Source organism: Sinocyclocheilus rhinocerous, unplaced genomic scaffold (assembly GCF_001515625.1).
Source record: "Sinocyclocheilus rhinocerous isolate Xijiao unplaced genomic scaffold, SAMN03320098_v1.1 scaffold1213, whole genome shotgun sequence".
Lineage (NCBI taxonomy): Eukaryota > Metazoa > Chordata > Actinopteri > Cypriniformes > Cyprinidae > Sinocyclocheilus > Sinocyclocheilus rhinocerous.
The window spans coordinates 330109-353383 of NW_015625600.1; the positions used below are offsets into that span (position 1 = coordinate 330109).

Here is a 23275-nt window from a genome sequence, read left to right on the forward strand (position 1 = left end):
TGGAAAATAATGTGTTTTTTTTTTACCTTAAACCGCATAAACACATTTCATTACACCAAATACACAAAATAATGTTCTTTTTAGCAGCATCATATGACACAATTCATGTGTGTGTTAGGATTTAACTTTATATCCAATGTTGGCAGATTTGTATGGGCTATGTTAGGAGCAGAATAGTGTAATACCACCTGTATTATTTTTTAAGGTTTTTGTACTGTGCAAGTATGCAAATGTTCATACCCATGAAGACATATTACATTTCTAATTTGTACACAACATAGAATATCTTATCTCACTATGCATAGCTTGATAACTATGCAAGACCTGTGTTTGATTTGATTGTTAACATCTCTCTTTTGCCTCTTTATCAGTTCAGACCCACCAAAATAAAGACAATGGATTAATGGATTATACAAAAATAAATGTAACAGTACAAAAATAAAATGTGAAATGCAAAGTTTACACTATATCATTCAAAATTTTGGGGTCAGATTTCTTATTTTATTTTATTTTTTAAGAAATTAAAACTTCTTTAGCAAGGATGCATTAAACTGATCAAAAATGAGAGCGAATACTTTTACATTGTTGCAAAAAATATATTTTAAAAAATACTGTTCTTTTGAAATTTCTAATCATCAAAATGTCCTGAAATATTGCATCACGGTTTCCACAAAAAATATTAAGCAGTACAATTACTATATTAAGAAATGCTTCTTGAGCACCAAATCAGCATATGTGACCCTGGACCACAAAACCAAAATTGAGATCTATACATCATCTGAAAGCTGAATAAATACGCTTTCCATTGATGCATGGTTTGTTAGGATATAACAATATTTGGCCGAGATACAACTATTTGAAAATCTGGAATCTGAGGGTGCAAAAAAATCAAAATATTGAGAAAATCACCTTTAAAGTTGTCCAAATGAAGTTCTTAGCAATGCATATTACTAATCAAAAATTAAGTTCTGATATATATTTACAGTAGGAAATTTACAAAATATCTTCATGGAACATGATCTTTACTTAATATCCTAATGATTTTTGGCATAAAAGAAAAATCAATAATTTTGACCCATACAATGTATTTTTGGCTATTGCTACAAATATACCCCAGCGACTTAAGACTGGTTTTGTGCTCCAGGGTCACATATTAGAATAATCATGTGACACTGAAGACTGGAGTAATGATGCTGAAAATTAAGCTTTGCCATCACAAGAATAATTTACTTTTTAAAAAATATTACAATAGAAAATTGTAAGCTGTAATAATATTTTGGAATATAACTGTTTTAATCAAATTCATGCAGCCTTGGTGAGCATACGAAAGTGTAAGGTTGAACGGTTGCATTTTTGAGACAATACATAACCTGTGAAATAAATAGGGTACGATTTCATAGCAAACCACATACTGTTTTCAAATACTAGTGTGTCATATGCAATATGTGGTACACTAGTATTCCATTCCAAACACAGCTTTTGTCATTCTGTCTGCAAAGCAGCTACAGGAGAGGGCACATTTTTGTTTAGTATAACATGTCTTCTAATTGATTTACCTTTGTTTTCTTGGCCTCCTTTTATCTTCCTGGACAGACCTCTGGAAAAGACCCGGCATGAGAAAGATCATTAAAGCTGAAGTCCAGAAAATCCTTAGATAAAGTGAGTGTCATTGTGTGATGCTGACTCACGTGAATGAGTGTGTAGTATGTGGCGTCCTCTGGTGTGTTCAGGGTCTTTGGCTGTTGTGTGCGGCGAGACGTTCGTGACTGCTTTGTGTCGGCTGTGGATCAGAAAAATAAAAGGTGAAAAACAACAGGAAAAACCAATCAACATATAAACAGTGCATCGTGATATTTGACCTTGAATTCAATACTTTTAAACCCGTTCAAGATGTGTTCTTATGCAAAGAGAATATAACAAATAGATCCCTGGTGGGGAGCCCCGTTGCTACACAGGATCAGCTACACAACATCCAGCTGACCTTTGACCCCTTTGTTCTTATCGAACAAACCATACGGCATGGTTTAACCCTTGGGCCTCGCCATTTGTAATTATCCACTAACAACCAATCAGAAATGCCCTACTAGTCAAAGCATGTTCCTATACTGACACAGACATGAAAAAGTAAGAATGAGAATGAAGCTCTGTTCTAAACCCTAGCAGGGGCGCCGCTATGGTTTCTGGGCCCCCTGAACAGCATATACCCTCAGTAAAAATTGTGTTCCGGGCCCCTTCTCCCTCGTCGGGCCTATGGAATTGTCTTATTACTAAAGTCTCATTACTAAAGGAAATACATTTATAATTACTCTCATTTATCTTCCTTCGTCCACCATCAACTCAAAAAAATATTCAGATCAAATTTTTGTAATATGATATGTATTTGAATTGCATATAAAATTTCCATCCATTTGGATTACAGATTTAAAAATAAACAAACTAATAAACTTAATGAGACTAATTTTTGTCAGTCATATAAAAACAGGTAAAATTTCTGTACTTAAAAAAATTCATGGTTTATTATTATCTATTTGTATATATTTGATTTTCATTAAATCATAATTCATAAATAATATTTTCAGAATGCATTGAATCAAATTACTTAAAATCAGCACACATATTTACATTGAGAAAACAATTCAATATATTCAGTTAATACTTATTAACTGAATACATTTAATTGTTTTCACAATGGAAATGAGGTAGGAGATGAGGTTAAAATATGGATAAGTGAATACATAAAATACATAAATCTTAAATTTAGGCCTACATATTTTTATATGCACCTATGATGTCTAAAAAGAATTGGTAGCACCATTTTAGTCCTGTTTCACATGCACATACTATATACTTATTATAATAATTACAAAAACTGGGTAATATTAAGTAGGTACTAACCCTTAAGCTACCACTAAAACTAAACTTAACCTATAGTTACCTTATGTTACCAGTACTTTCTTAATAAGTACACTTTAAATACAAGTATTTATTTTTTATTTTTAAGTGCAACCTCAAAAAAGTGTAATGCTCAAAAAAGAGTGTTACCTGGAATGCCTTTGATACAGAATACTTCTTTGTCAAATATGATTTTTCTTAGTGATCAACACCAAAAGGTACAAAAATGACCTTTGGTTTATTTGAATAATATCTGCTAACTCAAGCACTGTTTATCATGTAGAAAGGTCCAGTGTAAAGAAAATGAATCACTGTCCACCAGGACCAGCGGGTACGGCTGGAGAGTTGGTCATATTTATTGAATGTGTCTCTTGAAAGGTCATCAGCAATTCTTGATTGCTCAGAGGTAAAAAGCCAATTTGCAGCTCTTATATTAATGTTTGCTGTAATTGCTGGGGCACTTTTGCATGCAATGCGATTAGCATTTAAAGACCTTTCATGTACATAGAAATGTGACTGGCATTCAAAGGCCACTTATTGTATGTGGAAACAATAATAATTGCACAATAATAATTGTTTCCACACAGAAAGACTCTGGTTAAGGTTATTTATTATGACTTTGGAGCTTCCAAAGACATTTTACAATGACAATAAATCATTAATAAACATGTGACAGATGACAGCAAATGTAATCCCTTTAGCAAGATTTTGTAGAAGTTCAGCTTTCACAGATGAGATTAAGACTATGTGACAGAAGAAAACAGATCAGGAGGTCATATCTGTCAACACGGAAACCATAATCACTGCTGACAGAATAATCTGGTTTCATTTAGACACAAGGTGCATATCAGGAATAATAGAATCTGCGAGAATTACCCTCCCAAAAGTAATTAGACATATCGCAACAAAAATCAAATGAACAGCAGATCTGCTCAGCTGGGGGAATTTTTATGATGACACATCTTGTTGAGCCCAATTTGCATGTTGTGGCACTAGACATCCAATTTTTGATAAGATCAGTACTGTCAAATTGACAGCAAAAAAGTATACTGTAGGAGTTTAAATAAGGTAGAGTTTTCTTACTACAAGCTATTTCAATCTTAAAAACAGCTATATTAATCCAACTTTGAAAATAACCAAAGCTACCCTTTAGCATACAGCAAAAAAAAAGTCCAACTGACTATAATACTAAATAACTCATTACAGTTAAAATGATAATTCAAGTACTTCACATGTGCTTAGTCAGGACATCAAAATAAGTGTGCTTCTTAAAAGCATGACAAAGGATTATTAAAACAATGATTTAAAATGTACTTTAAAGTAAAACGTTTAATTTGACATTTCAAAGTGCACTTTTTAAAAGCATACTGAAGTGTCAACAAACATGGGGGGAGAACGATTGAAATGACAAAGACTTCAGACATGAATGGACATAATTCATAAAGGACATTTACCTGGTGGCTGGTAACAGCCCATGTAGCCATTCATAGGTTGTCCTTTCACAAACATTCCATTTTTGCTGGGGTTGAGCTGATGGGCAAGGATGATTTCATTTAACTTCTTCTGCAGTGATAAGTAATCTTCAGAGGCATTGGTTACCTGAGCAGGTTATAAAAAATGTCATCAACTGAATTTTGTGTAAAAACCTTAAAATTCATGAGGCAAAGAATGCATATCTTAAAGGGGTCCTATTATGCTCTTTTACAAAGTCTTGATTTTGTTTTGGGGGTGTACTAGAACAGGCTCTCATACTAGGTTGTTCGAAAAACACATTATTTTTCACATATTTTACATTATTACAACACCTCACTCCCCAGTCTGGCATGAACGGCTCAAATAGTTCCTGTATCAAATGAAGGCCCGCCTTCTGAAATACAAAATGTGCTGCGATTGGTTAGCTGGGTCAGTGTGTGTTGTGACTGGCAGCACTCGGCGCCTGGTCGGGGAAATGTCATGCCCCTTACCATAGCCGCCTGCGAGCTTCAGTGTAAATATTGCGTCAAAATCAAATCAATTTGAGCGCCATTTAAACCCGGATGATTGTAACCACTCTAAGTTTGTCTGCCTTTGGAAAGCTAGCGTGTTTCCTTCTTAGTGATAACACTCACTGCCTTCTCTAATGCAGCTCAACCAGGTCTCGTCCCATTCGTCGGTATTTGTGATATCACAAATCCCGAAAAATATGCGTTGTAGTCCAAACGAGTCGTTCGTTGTAGATTTTGAAAAGTGATTTGTGTTAAAATCTCCTTTTGAATTAGACTTTGAGCTTTGTAACTTCACAGATCTTTTTATGCTCAAACAGCAACACTACAGACTAACTTGAAACAAGTGACTAAGTTGAAAAAGTGAAAAAGCATAATAGGACCCCTTTAAATCAAGTCTCATGCTATGATGCTACTCTTTGACAGATTAGTCCATTGAAAAATAAAAGGTCATCATTTACACTCAGAATTTGGCAGAATGTTCATGCTGCTCTGTTCCATACAGTACAAAGAAAATTACAAAAAAAGCATCACAAAAGTAGCCAACCAATACAACTCTTTTTCATTTTTGTAGAATCTAAATTTCACCTTTTATGTTCCACAGAAGAAATACAGGCTTGGATTGATAATCCGGGTGATTAAATGATGACAGATTTGTCATTTGTGGGTAAACCTACATAAAAAAAAAAAAAAGGAATCACCTGTTTGAAGAGCGACTCCACTTCCTCATCCTGTTTTTGTGATGTAGCTTTCAGGTTCTTTCTGTCTTTGTAACCTCTAAAATTGCTCTGCATTTTAATGGCTGCCTGCTCCTCATCATATTGGGCTTCCTCAGCCCGAGAATCCTCCTCTTCTTCTACCCCCTTCTGTTCCAGCTGAACATCTGTGATGTCCAGAGCTTCCTCGTTCTCCTGCTCCTCCGCCTCTTGTGCCATTTCTTGTTCTTTCCCAATGGCTCCTTCTCTCTCTGCTCTCAATCGCTTTCTCTCCTGGTGTCCTCTGAAATTGCTCTGTAAAACAGTTGCAGCATGTTCTTCATCTGTCCCTGGAGACTGACTGTCTTGCTCGAATTCTAATGGAGGTGGTGGAAGTTCCTCAAGAGAAATGTCTAGTTCTGAAGCATCTGGATTAACCATATCTTCATTTGTCTTTTTCTTGGGGACTTTGCCTTCCTCCTGGAGTCTTCTACGCTCTTTGTGGCCACGGAAGTTGCTCTGAAGAACCACAGCAGCTTTGGCTTCTTCATCTTCTCCTGGTGGTTGAGCTGGGGTCTCATCTTCCTGTTCCATTTCCTCAGTGAATTCCATCAGTTCTTCTGGAGGTGGTGGATCTGGAATAGGAAGCTCCTCATCAACTGGAAGACTCTTTGTCTCCTTCCCTCTAACCGGCATCTTCCCCTCCTCTTGGAGTCTTTTACGTTCTTTATGACCTCTGAAGTTGCTCTGGATAACAGTGGCTGCCTTGGTTTCCTGTTCATTGTTCTCATCTCCTCCACTCGCCGCCTCTTCCTCAGCCTCCTTCCCTTCTTCCTCTATATTCTCCTGTACTTCCTCTTGTATAACATCCAAATTTTCTCCAGAAGTGGCTTCTTCAGGGGTGGATGAGGAAACGGCCAGCTCTTCCCCGGTCAAGGTCTTATTCCATTCCCGACGCTCCTTGTATATCTTCCTTTCTCTGTAACCTCGGTAGTTGCTCTGGAGGACCACAGCGGCCTTTTCATCAGCATCATCCATTACCACTTCACCTCCTTCCTGTGGAGGTTCCTCTGAAACTGGACCTTCTGATTCTGATGGGGCCTCCACCACTTCTTCCGTCTTCTCAGCTTTTTCCTTCTGCATGGCTTCCCTGTGTAAAATTATTCAGTTTATACCACCATAGCACTGTTGACTTCTTGATTCTATGTGTACCTTGCTCTGACTGGTCAATTGCAGCATTAAGCACTCTAAGATTTCAGTATATTCATCCATCCACCTTCCAAACCACTTGTCAAATATACGGTTGCTGGGATGCTGGAGATCATCCCAGGGAAACACCCTGGTTGGGTGGCTAGTCCACTACATGCAGATGGATACACCTTCACACCTATGGAAAATGTAATGTCTCCAATTCACCTATCCCGCATGCATTGCATGGATTGTCGGGGAAACCAGAGCACCCCAGGATGCGAGGCAGAACGTGCAAGCTACACTAACTCAGCCAGGACTTAAACCAATGACCTTCATGACCCTTCAAGGTTGTTCAATATCCCAGTGTTACTGGTGTCTCTCGTATCACTTTACACCTTCTCCCTTTTCATACCAACACAAGTTGGAATAGCTGTTGTAACTAATCTTGCGAATTTGGAAAAAATGGTCTTGCAGGACTTTAGTATTAATGTTATGGTCAGCATATACTTTTGTTAGATAGCTAGATTTAAACCAAGAAAATGAAGACAACGCTTGGAAGAACAAGGAACCAGTAGGACAAAGTGCTTGATGACGGAGAATTTAAAATGGCCTCTAATTGATGGACCTTTGATTGAAAATGATGGATTTTATTTCTAAACAGTCTAAAATCTACAAGTAAGAAGATAAAATCATCTAGAAGAAGAACAGGACTTACTTTTTCCTCTTGAAGCTTTTCCTCTCTTTGTGTCCCCTGTAATGGGCCTGGATCTTTGCAGCAGCTTTGATCTTCTCATCTAGTAACTCCTTGTATTTCTGCCTTGCCAGGTATCCTCTGCACACTGTATGAAGAGGCCATGATTTAGTGTAAGTCTTTGCCTTCTAAACTCACTTAATACAGTATCCTCCAGTGGTGGAAAGAGTACTGAAAAATATACTCAAGTAAAAGTACCATTACCTTCCAAAAAATGTAGTGTGTGGTGCCAGTTTTATCATTTTGCAATAAAGAAATAAAAAATAACTAAACTTGATAATTTATGTTACAATTTTAACAAAAATGCACATTGTTCTAGAAGGATGGCAAATTCATGCCATACCTTTGCACTTGCTAATTGAAGGCGGATTGTATAAAATGGATTAAAAAAAAACCCCGTTTATTAACGAGCTGCAGTTTTATTACGTCACGCGTTGGCACAGATGCAGTATATTAAAGCCACGGGTCATCAATAAGGTGCAGATTGGTTCTGGCCTCAGCTCAATCTATCCCGGCCTCAGCTCACTCTATCCTGGCCTCAGCGCACGCTAAGTCGGGGCTTCCGCTCACGCTAGCCCGGCCTTAGCTCACTCTATCTCGGCCTCAGCGCACGCTAAGCCGGGGCTTCCCCTCACGCTAGACCGATTTGACGAAAGTCACGAGACCTATTACTCTATCCAATCACGTTGATGGATAAAAATAAAATTAAAATAAGCATGTAACGACCACAAACAGAGGAAAATAGCGGAGTAAAAGTACCGATACATCACTTAAAATGTAATTTTGACATCTAGTCAACAGCATGAGCTTACCTGACTGCAACACCACAGCACTTTGTTCTCTCTTTTCCAGCATCAAACGGTATCGTCTGAATGCCAGCCAGCCTCGTACATATGCTTGGACTAGAACAATCCGGTCTGTGGTCTGCCTCACCATCAGATTCAGCTGCTCTGCATGATAGTACTTAAGAAAGACCTGAACACATAACCATCAGACTTATGAAGTTTGCTGAACAACAACAGCGGTTATTAATGCCTTTCATTCACAAACCTTTGTTTTGCCCAGAACCCAGTTCTCTAGTTTGACCTTCTCCAAAATAACAGCACATGTCTCTGGATTCATTGGTGGCTCCTCATTGGCTCTAAATGCTAATATAGAGTACCTGAAATAGACCAATGGTTAGTAAAAGGCAACACTAAACATAACAACTGAGAAATTATAGACTAAGGAGGCAATCTCTTTTCCACCAGCAATGTACGAGTGCCGGTATCGGAAGTGGTGGTACATTCTATGCATTTCCACAGACAAAAATGTGGTTCTTGCCAGTTTTTGATGGCTGTTACTTTGGATGCTAATATACGTTTTCAAAACTAAGACCAAAGACCATTTCTCAAATCATTTGAAAAACAGGCCAGTTATGAGACAGGTCCCTTGGCAGAGTATTGGCTCCAGCACTAATATAAACACCATTTAGGTGGAAAAGGGGTTCATGCACATGGATTTACAGTAATACGTAGTATCTCTCCAACCTCTCAATGAAGTTATTGAAGAGAATGCGATGAGAGTAGCCCTGTCTGCGTATCTTAGCTGTCTCTAGAATACCAGTGTAGCGTAGTTGAATCAGAACCTTCTCCCTGTCGAACTTGTAGGCTTGACGATCATTGTTGGGTTTTATGCAACGCACAAATTGAGGCTGGCCTGCCACCATCTTTGATAACAGATCCATTAGAGAATACTGCAAAGTATAGTTGAAAATAAAGCAAGACTGTGAACATGAGACTGATGGTTTTTATTGGTTCTTTTCATTATTATGTCTTCAAAAGTCTTACTCTGAAGTAAGAGGCTACAGTTTGAGTCTTCATGTTGGTGGTCTCTCTGGGGTGATGTGTGGTGTCTCCCGTGCTCTCCGCCTTTGCAAACACAAAACATTCAGCATGCTGAAAACTTGTGGTCATAAAAATTGACAGAAGGGATATTGGGGTCTTTTTTATAAACATAAAATTATCTGTTTATAATAAATGTATGCATGTTGCCTCTTGGAGAAAAGTTTTATAACAAAGCCAAAGGTCAGGGTAAACACACAATCACCGTTTGTACAGTGTCAACGGGCAAGGCAAGCATTGATTTGTCATGGGTGGGAGTTAATTTCCGGGAGGAAGACTGAAAAAGAAATGCATAAAGATTGTGATAAGACAGTCTGATTTGAATGCATAAAAACTATTTATTTTTAATTTGTAAAGGAATAATATAGATGAAATTAACTGCAGGATTTATTAGCAAAGCAATCTAACAAGCATTAATTTATGTGGCACTTTTGCCAATCATCAATAGGGCCAAATTCCTTCTTTAAAACAGCCATGAATATTTCACCAGGTTATATAATCAAGGTGTTTCAACATTGAACATAAAGCAGAATCACACTGACACAGGTGCTTTTATTTTACGTGGGCTAAAATGAATGGAATCTTTCATGTGAAATTTTCTAAAGACAGCATGCTTAAATATGCAAACGAATGATAATGTATGCAGGTCTTCATCAAAGACATCAGTTCAATATGTTGAAAACCCTCACTCATTTCAGAGTGCAAACTGAATGTGAGCTCTAAGTAGCTCATGTGTTCTCTTAATAATTCCATTAGGAAAAATAAACTTAATGCAAAAAAAACAACAACTTGGAAATGCAACTGCACATAAACACATGAAGGCAATTCTCCTTAATTCCACAGGGACACTCAATTCTAATGTGTATTATATGAACTAATCAAGCTGTAAATCAGTCAGTCTACACAAGCATTAGCCATTAGACAGCTGGTAGGGTCACATGAGAAGATAGTCTTTCATTCGCACAAACATAGGTCATTTTCAGGAAATGGTGCCAAGCGTATCTCTCCATGATTACTGATGCAATTAACAGACCTTTGCTGCATTAGCCTATTTGATAGATCTAACTGACTGAACAAAACTAAATTTTACTAGATAATTGTTTGATTTTCATAAAATAAGTCATTAAAATATGTTTCAAAATATGCACATTTAGGTATGCTGACATAAGCCCTTTTAATTTCTTTTTGACCAAACTGTGAATTTGTCTTTCAGTCTTTATCAGTATTTCATTGTTTATTGACCTCATCAAACACAACATTTCAATATATTTTCAGTATCTTTTACAGAATCACCCATAATAGTTCCGTTTCTTCTCATTTTTGTTATCAGTAATGTACATGAGGTGTTTTGTGTTACACTTTCGGTTATTTAGTTGCTGTTTATTGCATTACTTTAGTGTCATGTGTGTTGCCCTGATGGTGCTTGCTTTGTCTTTGTGTACAGATAGAAATATCTCTTTAAAGTAACAGTAGCAAGTTACAACTTTTTGCAGCTTGTGCACCCTCTATATATCACCCTCTATATAATTCAGGTGTACCACATGTATTACTACAAATGGTTATCAGTACATTGGTCTGGTCCTGGTACTTTGGGCCTGAGGTAATAAAAAATATTTCTTGAAAGTTCAGAGGTAACTTTTTCGAATGAAATGATAAAAAGCACCTTTTTCTGAGAAAGACCCACATATAGGCAGACATACACTGAAAATGTGAGCACAGTGTTGGCTCGCAAAAGGCGCCTATCCTCTATGAGCATGTCTCTAATGTACAGCACAAATACTACAGGATCATTACCTCAGTGAATGATACAGTACTGAACAACATAAGACCTTCCAACTTTAGACAGAAGACATTATAGGAAGGAGGAATGGAAAAGTCAATGATGGGTATGGAGTGTGGAGAGATGGAGAGATAAAAAGAAAGAAATTTAGTTAATTCCAAAAAGTGAAAGTACTGATGCTCCTATCAAAGAAAAACTCATAACCATAAGCCTAACTAACTTATGAATGCCTACATTTATACATCAACACCTAGCAACTTCAGCAACTTCTTGTTGCTAATTTCACATGCAGTGAGGTTAGCCAATCATAACAGAAGTCATTTACATTTGGAAGTCTTAAATGTACAGTAACAATAACAGAACAATTCAGAGCTGCTAAGAGGACATGGTGATGGAAAAACGTATGAGTTGGGAGGAAAAATTATATTTCAATGCATTGCATTCTCTCCTAAAACTATTGCGTTTCCCTGAGAAACTTTGCATTCACTCACAAAACATTTGCATTCTCTCGCAAACTATTGTGTTCCCTCAAGAAACTTTGCATTTGCTCAAAAACATTTGCGATCTCTTCTAAAACTATTGCGTTTCCCTGAGAAATGTTGCGCTCGCTCACAAAACATTTGCGTTCTGTCGAGAAACTTCGCATTTGCGCCAAAACCTTTGCATTCACTCCTAAAACTATTGCGTTTCCTATGAAACTTTGTGTTTGCTCCAAAACATTTGCATTTTCTCCTAAAACTATTGCGTTTCCTATGAAACTTTGTGTTTGCTCCAAAACATTTGCATTTTCTCCTAAAACTATTGCGTTCCTAAGAGAAACTTTTCGTTCGCACCAATACATTTGCATTCTCTTGCAAACTATTGTGTTCGCTCAAGAAACTTTGCATTTGCTCCAGAACATTTGCAATCTCTTCTAAAACTATTGCATTTCCCCGAGAAATTTTGCGCTCGCTCACAAAACTATTGCATTTTCCTGAGAAGTTTTGCATTTACTCACAAAACATTTTCATTTTCTTGCAAAACTATTGCGTTCCCCAGAGAAACTTTGCGTGCGTGCTCTCGCAAAACAATTGCATTCCCTGAGAAACTTTGCATTCGCTCACAAAAGCACTAAATTTTGTGAATTGTATTATTTTTATCGGGAGAATGCAATGCTTTGCGCTGAAATATAACAAAATATAATGTTCTTCTGTCTCATTTTTTTTCTATTACCATGTCCCCTTAGGAGCTCTGTAGTACAGAGAGGAGAAGTGGGCAAAACAACGTACCTTGGCAAAGTTAATGGTGCGCTGTGATTGTTGTGTGCCCATACGAGCAGAGCCAGCAGCCTTGCCCTTAGTGTGAGCCAAGTTACCTGCACAAAGAGAGAGGTCAGGGGAAATATCTGCTCTCAATGCGATAACCACACACATTAGAAATCTGTTGTTGATACTTCATTAGATTTGATCACATGTCCTTCAAAGATAATCTACCATTTATTGCAAGGTTAACCATCTCAAGGGCACTGAGATATATGGTCTTTAGAGGTCAGTGCTGACAGATAAATAATCTTCACAATGGTCAAGTAGCTAACAAAAGCCTAACAAATGAAGCCTAGATTTGAAATCCCAGCAGACTTCCTGGAAACAATCCCCAGTGAATTTTACTGGACGTAATCGGCTGTGTCAGTCAGACGACCTCCATTCATCACATCAGATCACATGGGAGTGAGCACATTTTCTTTTCTAGAGAGAGTACTACACACATTCGCTCTGACCAATAGATCAACATCCCTGCTTAACGTTTCAGACAGGATGGTGTTTGCACTGTCATTTCCATTCTGTGACATTGTGGTGTGGCCTATAATGCAGTGTAATCTAATAGAATGTGATTATACTGATCATTTGGCTGCTCATGCGATGTATGCTTAATCAGACTACAGTAATATTGCTTTCTCTAGTGGGTCATGTAGAGGAGCACCAGTTAGAAGAATATTTTGGTTTAATAACAACTTAAGATCTATAAATGGCATCTGTGTCATACTGTTAGCAACCCTCGTCACTTGTCCCTTAGTCTAAAGGATAAATGTGTGCGCTTGTAATGATAGTCTATGGCGCACGTTGACTAGAGGGTTTAAAAGCAGAAATGTACAATTTGTATTTTTTGTTAAAGCACTAATATTAATTTGTTTATACTAAAAAGTGTTCTTTGAGCTGCAACGTGTCATTTTAAGTGGGACTACTTTTCTATTTGGATGAAATTTAGATAATGTGGCATTTGCTCCATTTAAACAGTTCTTGATAGTTTATTGGAAATCGTGTGCTTTCCATCTTTTACTTTAAAACAGACCGATTCACGGCACAACGTGAGATTGCAAACGTCATTACAGTGTAAACTGACGGACATACAATAAAACACCTCAAACAGAAAACTAATAACTACAGTAACATTCCCTCCGCACTTCGGAAACTGTGGGTTTCCACACAGACACCTGCACACATCTACCTATCTCCCATATGAGAAGAGTTTCTTTAACTGGGGAAGGGGAGTGAAATACATAATACATGGTTGCTAAGGGTTGTTGCGCAGTGATACACAGAACTGTTGAGTGAAGCAGTCATAGCCTGCTTTATTGTGAATAAAATACAGCTGTTGACCAATCAGAATAAAGGACTAGAACTAACCGTTTTATTAATTATTATATTATATTGTATTATATTGCTACTTTTAAGAAGTAAGTTTGACACATTAGTCAACAGCAATGTATTTCTATCATAATTTGAATGATCAATAAGTAACTTCAAGTTTAAGCAAACTTTGTTATTTTGGAGGTTTGTTATAAAGACCTTTGAGTTTAAGTTTGTATTTGATGATAGCTTTTATTAAATGACATGTATATATACAGACTCAAAAGTTTATTTTCAATATTGTAGATTTATTTTTTCCAATAAATATCGACAGATGTATCGCCTATCCTAATCTACGGGTCCATGTGTTTCAGGACTTTTTGTTTGTTTCTTGCTTTGCCAATGAAAAGTAATCACACTGCAGGACTCTGCTGTCCACAACTAAAGTCGTGGAAACTGGTGGATCTACTCAAAGCAACAAAATGTTCTTCAAAATGTTTTTTTTTTTTGGCAGCACAATGGCAAAAATGTGTAATTGATTGAGGTAATTACACAGTGATTGGGTTGACCGACACATTGTTAGAGGTCACTGTTTAGAAAATCTGTCTCATACAGAGAGGGCTAATGAGACACAGACCTAAAGCTTTATAAGTGCATGTCTGGATGAATGTGTGTAGATTTGTGGGTTCCTCAGCAATACAAATGGACAGAAACTGAAGCATCTAAAATGGTAGATAAACCAAAGGCGTTAAATATTTGTACAGCGTAAAAAGTTAAAGCAAACCTGTTTTAGTGAGCGGGTGAGTAACCAGTTTACGGATCAGTTCATTCTCTGAAGACCTCAGCAGAAGAACAATATCAGCGGGCAGAGCATCTCTGTTCTTAGCCAGAAAACCACTGGCATTATAGATCACCTAACCACACGAGAAACAAGATGTATTTGCATCTAATAGACTATTATTCTCACAGATGAACTTGGTTTAAAGGGTTAGTTGAACCAAAAATAAAAATTCTGTCATCATTCACTCACCCTCACATACAAAAGAATGGATATTATGAGAAATGATTTTTTTCTTCTATACAATGGACAAAAAAACTTCTTGGTTACCAACATTGTTTAAAATATTACATTTTTGAGAAGAAAGAAGAAAGTAAGTCAAAGTAAACATCCATAGAACCTTTCCATTGCACAAAAAATTTCTTTATAGTGGAAAAAGGTTCTTCAGATTATTAAAAAGTTCTTCACAGTTATACAAAAAATCATTCTTTTAAGAACAGTTCAATAGAATGTTCTTTGGGGAACCCAAAATGGTTCTTCAATGGCGTTGCTGTGAAAACTCTGTTTGGATCCTTTATGTGTGTGAATGATGTCAGAATTTTCCTTTTTTGTGTAAACAATCCCTTTCATTCTCTTTCATATCTTTGTTTCTGTAGTATGTTTGAAAAAGATGCATAAATAAATATTGATAAAATATTTCTACCTTGCCTGCGTAGTGATGGATTCCAAAGCCCAGATCAACCCTCTTTGGTCTCCAGAAGTTTTTGGATTTTAAGTTGACCTCAAATTTCTCTGAATGAACAAAAGACAACTGCTTGTTAATTACAATGAATTCATTCGCACACCCGTCTATTCACAAGTTCATTCATTCAATAATTTACTTAGTTTGTACATTTAACCATTCATCATCTGTGTCATTCATACATTTGCTCATTTGTTCATACATTTGTTCGTTCACTGACCCAACCCTCATTAATTCATTCATCCATTCGTGATAACATGAGATACACATGAATGAATCCATCTATCCGTTTCATTCAGTATAAAGCAATAAAGCTAAGTCATGGAAAAACAGCTAGGCGTCTAGTCTTGGCATGTTGAATTATTCAGCTGTCAGTCAAAGACTTCATTGAGAGCGTCCTCTAGAGAAAGCAGATGAAAACGTAGCATGCCAGTAAATGTTTGATGACAGCCTCCCCCTTGTTCTTGTGGGTCTGAGTGTATGTCTGTGTGCATGTGTGTGTGTGTGTGTGTGTGTGAGAGAGAGACAGTGTAAGTATCCCTGGTCATAAGACACCAGGTGAACAATACTAAAGCTAAAAGCTCTATGATGTTTCAGGGAGAAGGTCAGATGTTGAGAGGAACTTGCCGACGAGGGTCTGGTCAGTAGCCTGAGGAAAGCGACTCTCCTCGTCCAGTAGTGCTAACATGCCCATGGGCTTCTGAAGGAACAGGTCCAGCAGCGGCCGGTTGTCTTCATATTCAATCACTCGAGCGTCCACGTCTTCGTTCAGATACTCATCCTGCAGAGAAACCAAATGATGTGATGAACTTTCATGAGGTTTTTGGAATCAAATCTCTGAACGATTTATACAACTACCATTCAAAAGTTTGAGGTTATTTTTTTTTTTTAAGAATTAATGCTTTTTATTCAGCAAGGATGCAAATAAAGTCACCAAAAGTGTCAGTAAATACTTTTATAACATTGCAAATGATTTATATATACAGGTGCATCTCAATAAATTAGAATGTCGTGGAAGTTTCTTTGAACTTTCTTTTCATCAAAGATTCCTAAAAATAAATTAATAAATAAAATAAAATAGTAAGAAGAAATGTTTCTTGAGCAGCAAATCAGCACATTAAAATGATTTCCGAAGGATCGTGTGACACTGAAGACTGGAGTAATGATGCTGAAACCGACTGCTGTTTCTTTAATTTCTTGCTCCCAAAACTGAATGAAAAAATATAAATAAACTGCAACTGGTCACTATCCACATGAATCAGTTTTGCTATCACAGGAATAAATTACATCTTAAAATATATTCAAATAGAAAACAGTTATTTTGAATTGTAACACTATTTAATAATAGTACTGTTTTTACTGTATTTTATACAAAATAAATGCAGCCTGGGTGAGTGAAAGGGACTTCTTTTAAAAACCTGGAAAAAAAATCATACTGGCCCCAAACTTTTGAACATTAGTGTAGATGTAAAACTATCAGTATTTAGTTAGTAAAAATGACAATTTGCAGAACATTTCTTCATTTGGTCCATGCAGACCGACACTGCTGTTTCTTTCATTTCTTGCTCCCAAAACAGAATGAAAAAAAAAATTTAATTAAACTGCAATTGGTCACTATCCACGTCAATTATTTAGTCTCTTCCTGTCTAACTGGGCGTTTTTTGGCCAGAATAAGCTCCAATGGACAAGGTTTGATTCTGATAGTCCAAATTCTGGTCATGCGAGACTAATTCTACATGAAATGTCAAAAGAAAACTCCTTATTATCAGGACAATGCATTCATATTTTGAAATGTCTAGTTTGATTACACTATGTCTCTGAATGTGATGTTTTCTGTGACCTTTATGCTCGATGCTGCTATTGTTTTGCATCTGAATTTCTCCTTGGGGAAAGTAATTCTGTTCATCTATCCACACATATTTGTAAGCTCCCAACAACACTGCTGACTTCTGCTAGCTGATGCCTGGAGCTCCGTAACCTCCTAAATCTGAGCACAGTGTGTCAGACAATTCCTGCTGCTACACAATGACTTCATGTGAGCAGAGCACTCAACCCAAAGCACAAATGTAATGTCTGTCTTGTCTCTAGACTGCCATGTTGATAAATTACAATACACACATGGACCTAAATTATTCACTGGTGAAATGCATCAACACACATACAGAAGCTTGTCCGAGAAATCCAATCTCTGGTGTAGATTTGAGCTTTTAGCCGCGGGTAAAGTCATCCTGCGAACAGGGAACAACCTCATTTTTAGGGACAGTAAGACTGCTGTTGACATACAAGCCTCAGGGATGCAAAAACATCAGATTTGAAGTAACACAGGCAAAAAAAAAAAGAAAACACAGAAAACACACTCTTCAATGTTTACTTCAGGCTCCATACTCCATACTCCTGAGTGCTTCAAGTAGAAATAATAATATGGAGAACACAAATCAACAAATAGGTTATGAATAAATTTTACAGGTAAAGCTCAATGTCTGGGTCAAATTCCACTCCAAAATTATTATTATTATTATTATTATTATTATTATTAAGAAGAAGAAGAAGAAGAAGAAGAAGAAGAAGAAACTGTACTCTAATTAGTGTAATAAAAATCTAAATCTCATTACTATGTATATTATTTAAACAATGTTAAATAATAATATGACAAAGTTTTTACTGTATACAGTAAAGATTATAAAAAAAATTAAGCACATTTTCTCCCAAAATCTCATTAGTATAAAGTAAATAAACAAATAAATAATCTTTATCATTTCTGAATGTATTTATTTATTTGTTTGTTTGTTTATACTTACATTTAGATAAAGTGTTTATATTTTATAGTGGTATGTTTTACTACCTTTTAATTTATTCTGATTTAAAAAAAAACAAAAAAAACCGAATAATTGTATTTGTCACAGCTACGCTGTATTAAACGCACAAAGATGAAGAAGAAGGTTTCCAACAGTCTTTAATCCAACACACAGGCAATCCAACAAACAGGTATTCCATCACACAGGCAGCAGACGAGACCGGACAGACTAAAACGTCTCGGTTACGTATGTAATCCTCGTTCCCTGAAGGAGGGAACAGAGACGTCACGTCGGATGACCGACGAATTGGGATCTCGCTTAGAGGGACCAATCTACTTCGAGTGTAAACTAAACGAGCCAATGCACATTGGCATGCGATTATTGCATCCAGCTGCTGCTGATCACAGCACAGGAACTTGAATTCACAGACCAAACAAGGATAATTAAAGGTGGGTCGGGCCGAGTACCAAAACAAACTTGTAGCCAATCGGCAGTAAGGGGCGTGTCTACTCATGATGGGGATGAGAGAGCGCTCAGGACGGACATTGGGTGGGGGGAGTGAATGACCAGTGCTCTCTTATACCCTCAATACCACGACTGAGGTGAGACCCTTGAGCAAGGCACCAGACCCCCAACTGCTCTCCGGGCGCCGCAGCAATATGGCCCACTGCTCCGGGTGTGTGTTCACGGTGTGTGTGTGTGCACTTGGATGGGTTAAATGCAGAGCACAAATTCTGAGTATGGGTCATCATACTTGGCCACACTTCACTTCACATTCACACATTCATAATCCAAGATCATGCCAAATCGTCACCAATCAAATCCAGCTAACTGAGTTAGCGACGTACGAAGAACGGGCCCCTGAGCAGAATGACACAGTTAACACAATGCAGGGGAATGGTGCAAGAGGAAAACAAAGTCCAAACTGAATGACATGTGACAATATTAATAGTTAATGTAATACTGTATTAAACTAATAGGAATCTTTGGGAATTTATGAGAATCGTCACTTAGAAAAAAATTAAAAATAAAATTAATTAATTAATGAATTAATACAAAATAATAATAATAATAATAAGTGTGAGTGGTGCTTGCCATTGCAAAGCACTATACTTTTATTATTATTATTATATTAACGCCTAGCTGCCAAATAGCAACGCCCTAGCACACCCTAGCAACTGCCTAGCAAACTGACGTAACCCTTGTTTCAGATGATTTATGAAGGCACTAATGTGGGTTAGTCGCAAACGTTTAGAGGCACTAAATCACTTTCCCCCTCAAGGCTACAGTTAGCCCCGTCAGTCTGGGGAATTGCCATGCTTGTCTGCGAAAACTGAATATTCGAATCCCCTTCCCTCCATTTCTCACAACACTGTAATACAATAAATGATGAAGTGTTACCACCATTTAGATGGAAATAAGATTGTGCTGAAGAAGAAAAATAAAAATGCTCCCAAAAGGCATAGAACAGCTCCCAAACCATTGAAGATTGGATAGAATGACTTTATCAGAGGCAGGATGTACCTGTTCCCAGGCGAAGACGTGCTGGTTGAAGTAGAACTGGATCTGCTCATTGGCGATGTTGATGCAGAGCTGCTCAAAAGAGTTCCTCTTAAAGTTTTCAAAGCCAAAGATGTCCAGAATACCAATGTTCAGACCTTTGTCTTCCTCCCTGGAGAGAAATTCAAGGATAGAATTAAGAAAAATGTTATATGGGATTTTAAAAAATGATTGTCATTCACACATCAACACATTGGATGGAACCATTTCTTTCTAGTTTCTGGTAAATTAGGATATGTTCTAAAGTTGCATCTCTCTTGGATGGTGGTCTTGAAAGAATTTGATGCACAATGTTCATATTGAGACTTTTGATTGCAACTGTTGAAATATTGACAAATCTGAGCACAGTTTGAGAAGACTCTCTTCTCTCTTACCCTGACTGGCTGTCTGGTTTCAGGAGAGAGTTGATGCGGTTGACGATCCAGCTGAACAGGCGTCCGTAGATAGCTTTGCCCATGGCGTCCCGTACCTCAATGGCCTTCTCCACTGTGTTTGACCTGACGATGGTTTCGCCCCGTGTGACCACACAGTGAGAGGTCAGCGCTTCCTGGAGCTCATCCGCACGGATACACAGCAGCGATGCAGCTGAACATACAAACACATAGAAACATAACAATGTGCTTATTTAGATATATAGGAACTGCATGCCACTTCTACTGAATACATTTTAAAATACACTTTTAGTACAAGTAACAAGTCAGAACACCAGTTTTGCTACCATCTCACGAAACTGCAGCAAAATTGTATACAACAAACAACAAACTAATTAAAATAGAAATAAAATATATAATAGTATCTCAATAATACAAAAAAAAAAACACAACAACAAACTAATTTCTTAAGTACTGGTTAGCTTTAGTATCTAGCCAAATTCGTTACCTTAAAATTAATTTGAAAACCCATTCGCTACTATAGGAAATAAATGTACTGAGATTTGATTTTATTTGTATACTATTATCGTATTGCTAACACTTTACAATAAGGTTCCATATGTTAACATTAGTTAACTTCATTAGTTAACTTATAAAGAAACTATGGTCCCACTTTATATTAAGTGGCCTTAACTACTATGTACTTACATTTAAATTAATAATTTGGTACAATGCACTTATTGTGTTATTGTGTTTTGATGTAAGTACATAGTAGTTAAGGCCACTTAATATAAAGTGGGACCGAAACTATTAATCTTAGTTAATGTAATTACAACATTTACTAAAAGATTATTAAAATCAAATGTTGCATCTGTTAATATTATTTAACGGACCTGAGTTAACATGAACTAAAACAAACAGTTGTTTATTGTTAGTTAAAGATTAATAAATACTGTAACAAATGCACTGCTCATTGTTAATTAATGCATTAAGTAATGGGGCCTTATTATGTTACCATAGTATTTATTAACATTAATTAACTTTTATTTTTATGTTTCCAGTTTTAATTTTAGTAAATTTTTTAGCAATTTTATTGTTTTTTAATAATTTTATATAGTTTTGATTTATTTGTATTACAGTTTTGATTTTAGTACTTTTAATTATTCAGCTTCAACTTACTGCATTTACTTCAGTTAGCTGCCAAGTTTAATATTTATATTTTATTTTATTTCAATTAAACTGCTGTCTCTTGCCTTACAATATATATATTTTTTCCTGCAACAGAAACGTTTTGTCAAACTTTTGGACCCGTTTTGCCTCGCCGTAGTTCTTCCTGTGTTTCCTTTTATGGTCTTTTTCCTGTTCTTGTTTAGTTTGATTACTTTATGATTCCATGCACCTGTGTTCCCCTGATTGCCCTGTGTTAAAAAACTCTCGTTCTGTGAAGTCTCCACGTCTCCTCGTTTCCTCGTGCCCGTGCTCCAGCGGATTGTGACAGAAGACCCGACCGAATACAGATAACTCCGTGTGTCTACCCGCCATTTTTGTTTCTGTTTTTTCTCTCAGTGTTTTTGTTTCCATTGTGTTTCCCCTTATGGATCCTTTCACCCGTCCAGAATTCCTCCTCCTCCTGCTGGAGCAGGGGGACAGATCTTTCGAGGACCATACAAAACTGTTCCGGCTGTTAGCTAGCACCACCAGCTACCCGGACGACGCGGAACACTGTGAGCAGAGCGCCGTCATCCGAAGATGGTCCTCGAGAGGATTTCCCCGCATTTGTGGAGTGGATTCTGGCGAGAAACGGATCGCCTCTCACTGTCTCTCCCGAGGATGATCTCGCCAGATCCACTCCTGACCCAGAGCCCAGCCCACCATCTCCCTGCGGTACGGAGCATCAGCCCGAGCCCACCGATGACAGAGAGCCCATTACCGCCGCGATCAATGAGGTCAACTTGCCCCCTCTCCTCTCTCCTTTGTCAACCCGCTGGTCCCGTCCAGCCCTGAGGGGGCTCCCGTTTCCCAGTCCAGCCAGGAGTGGGCTCTGATCCCCGAGGGCAGCCCTGAGAGCCCGGAGGCTCCACCATGGGTCATCGTAATGGCTGTGGCCTGGGTCCAGCTTGGCTCTTCCTGCTCCATGCCCCTCCTGTCTCCTCCCTGGCTCCTCTCTCCTTAGTCACCCCCATGGTCTCTGTCTGCCGGCCCCCTCCCGGGTGTCCGTCCTCCTCCTGAGCCTCCTCCCAAGTTCACACCCATCCTTCCCTCTGTTGTATCTACGGTGCGAGGACGCACCTTCCGGGAGGGGGCAAAAAATGTCAGACTTTTGGACCCATTTTGTCTCCGTAGTTCTTCCTGTGTTTCCTTTTATGGTCCTTTTCCTGTTCTTGTTTAGTTTGATTACTTTATGATTCCTGTAATGTATTTGGTTTGACCTGTGACGACACAGGACGCGACGCCCCTCCCATGTAGGGCATATGATAGTATGCAACCACAAGTAATGCGGCAAAAATAAAAGTTTGTTAGTGTTCCAGTATTCCTGTCTGCTATCGTCTCTACAACATGTATGTGAAAGATGTCATGACGTCGAGAAACACTACAATGGCGACGAGGATATAAATGCGATCTCAGCACGTGTTTCAAGCGTTTGATGAAAGCCTGCCTGTGCGTGAGTGAGTGCACACAGCTGACATAAAAAGCCATAGCCATGCAATCAGTGATGAATCATGCACCCATCCGTTTGACACAGAAACGGACCCCAGCTCGGTAGGAACTCGATGGAATAAATGGATACAACGTTTTGAAAACGTTCTTGTTGCTATGAACATTACTGGCGATGCTAGACAGAAAGCGCTGTTCCTGCACCTCGCTGGTGAACGCGTGCATGACATCTATGACACGTTTGCAGCAGACGAAGATGGCTATGCAGAAACAAAAACAAAACTAAATGGCTATTTTTCTCCTAAAAAGAATACGCAGTACCTTGTCTATCAATTCAGAAAGGCTGTGCAGCAACCTGGAGAAAAACTAGATGCGTATCAAACTAGATTCAGAATGCTTGCAAAAGACTGTGAGTTTGCCGATGTTGACTGTGAGATAAAGGCACAGTTGATACAAAGCTGTACTTCATCCAGGCTGCGTAGAAAAGCACTCAGAGAACCAGACTTGACACTAAAGGCTTTGCTTGATCATGGCAGAACACTAGAAATATCTGAACAACAAGCAGTGGGGATTGAACAAAATGCAGCGGGTGCT

At 37.8% G+C, this 23275-nt stretch overlaps 1 protein-coding gene across 1 annotated transcript in view; it reads right to left on the bottom strand.

Moving 5' to 3' along the window:
- Positions 1-1427: 1427 nt before the first annotated feature.
- myo3a (myosin IIIA) overlaps positions 1428-23275 on the bottom strand; it is a 78634-nt gene continuing 56786 nt past the window's right edge. The window contains exons 18-34 of the mRNA XM_016576120.1: positions 20030-20240; positions 19620-19767; positions 15928-16081; positions 15262-15350; positions 14565-14694; positions 12443-12528; positions 11189-11230; positions 9600-9671; positions 9341-9421; positions 9041-9246; positions 8562-8673; positions 8324-8486; positions 7476-7599; positions 5576-6719; positions 4347-4491; positions 1689-1780; positions 1428-1597 (exon numbers count right to left, since the gene is read on the bottom strand). Of these exons, the coding sequence (XP_016431606.1) occupies positions 1553-1597; positions 1689-1780; positions 4347-4491; positions 5576-6719; positions 7476-7599; positions 8324-8486; positions 8562-8673; positions 9041-9246; positions 9341-9421; positions 9600-9671; positions 11189-11230; positions 12443-12528; positions 14565-14694; positions 15262-15350; positions 15928-16081; positions 19620-19767; positions 20030-20240 (3044 nt within the window). The 3' untranslated portion in view covers positions 1428-1552. The remainder of the gene's footprint in view (positions 1598-1688; positions 1781-4346; positions 4492-5575; positions 6720-7475; positions 7600-8323; positions 8487-8561; positions 8674-9040; positions 9247-9340; positions 9422-9599; positions 9672-11188; positions 11231-12442; positions 12529-14564; positions 14695-15261; positions 15351-15927; positions 16082-19619; positions 19768-20029; positions 20241-23275) is intronic.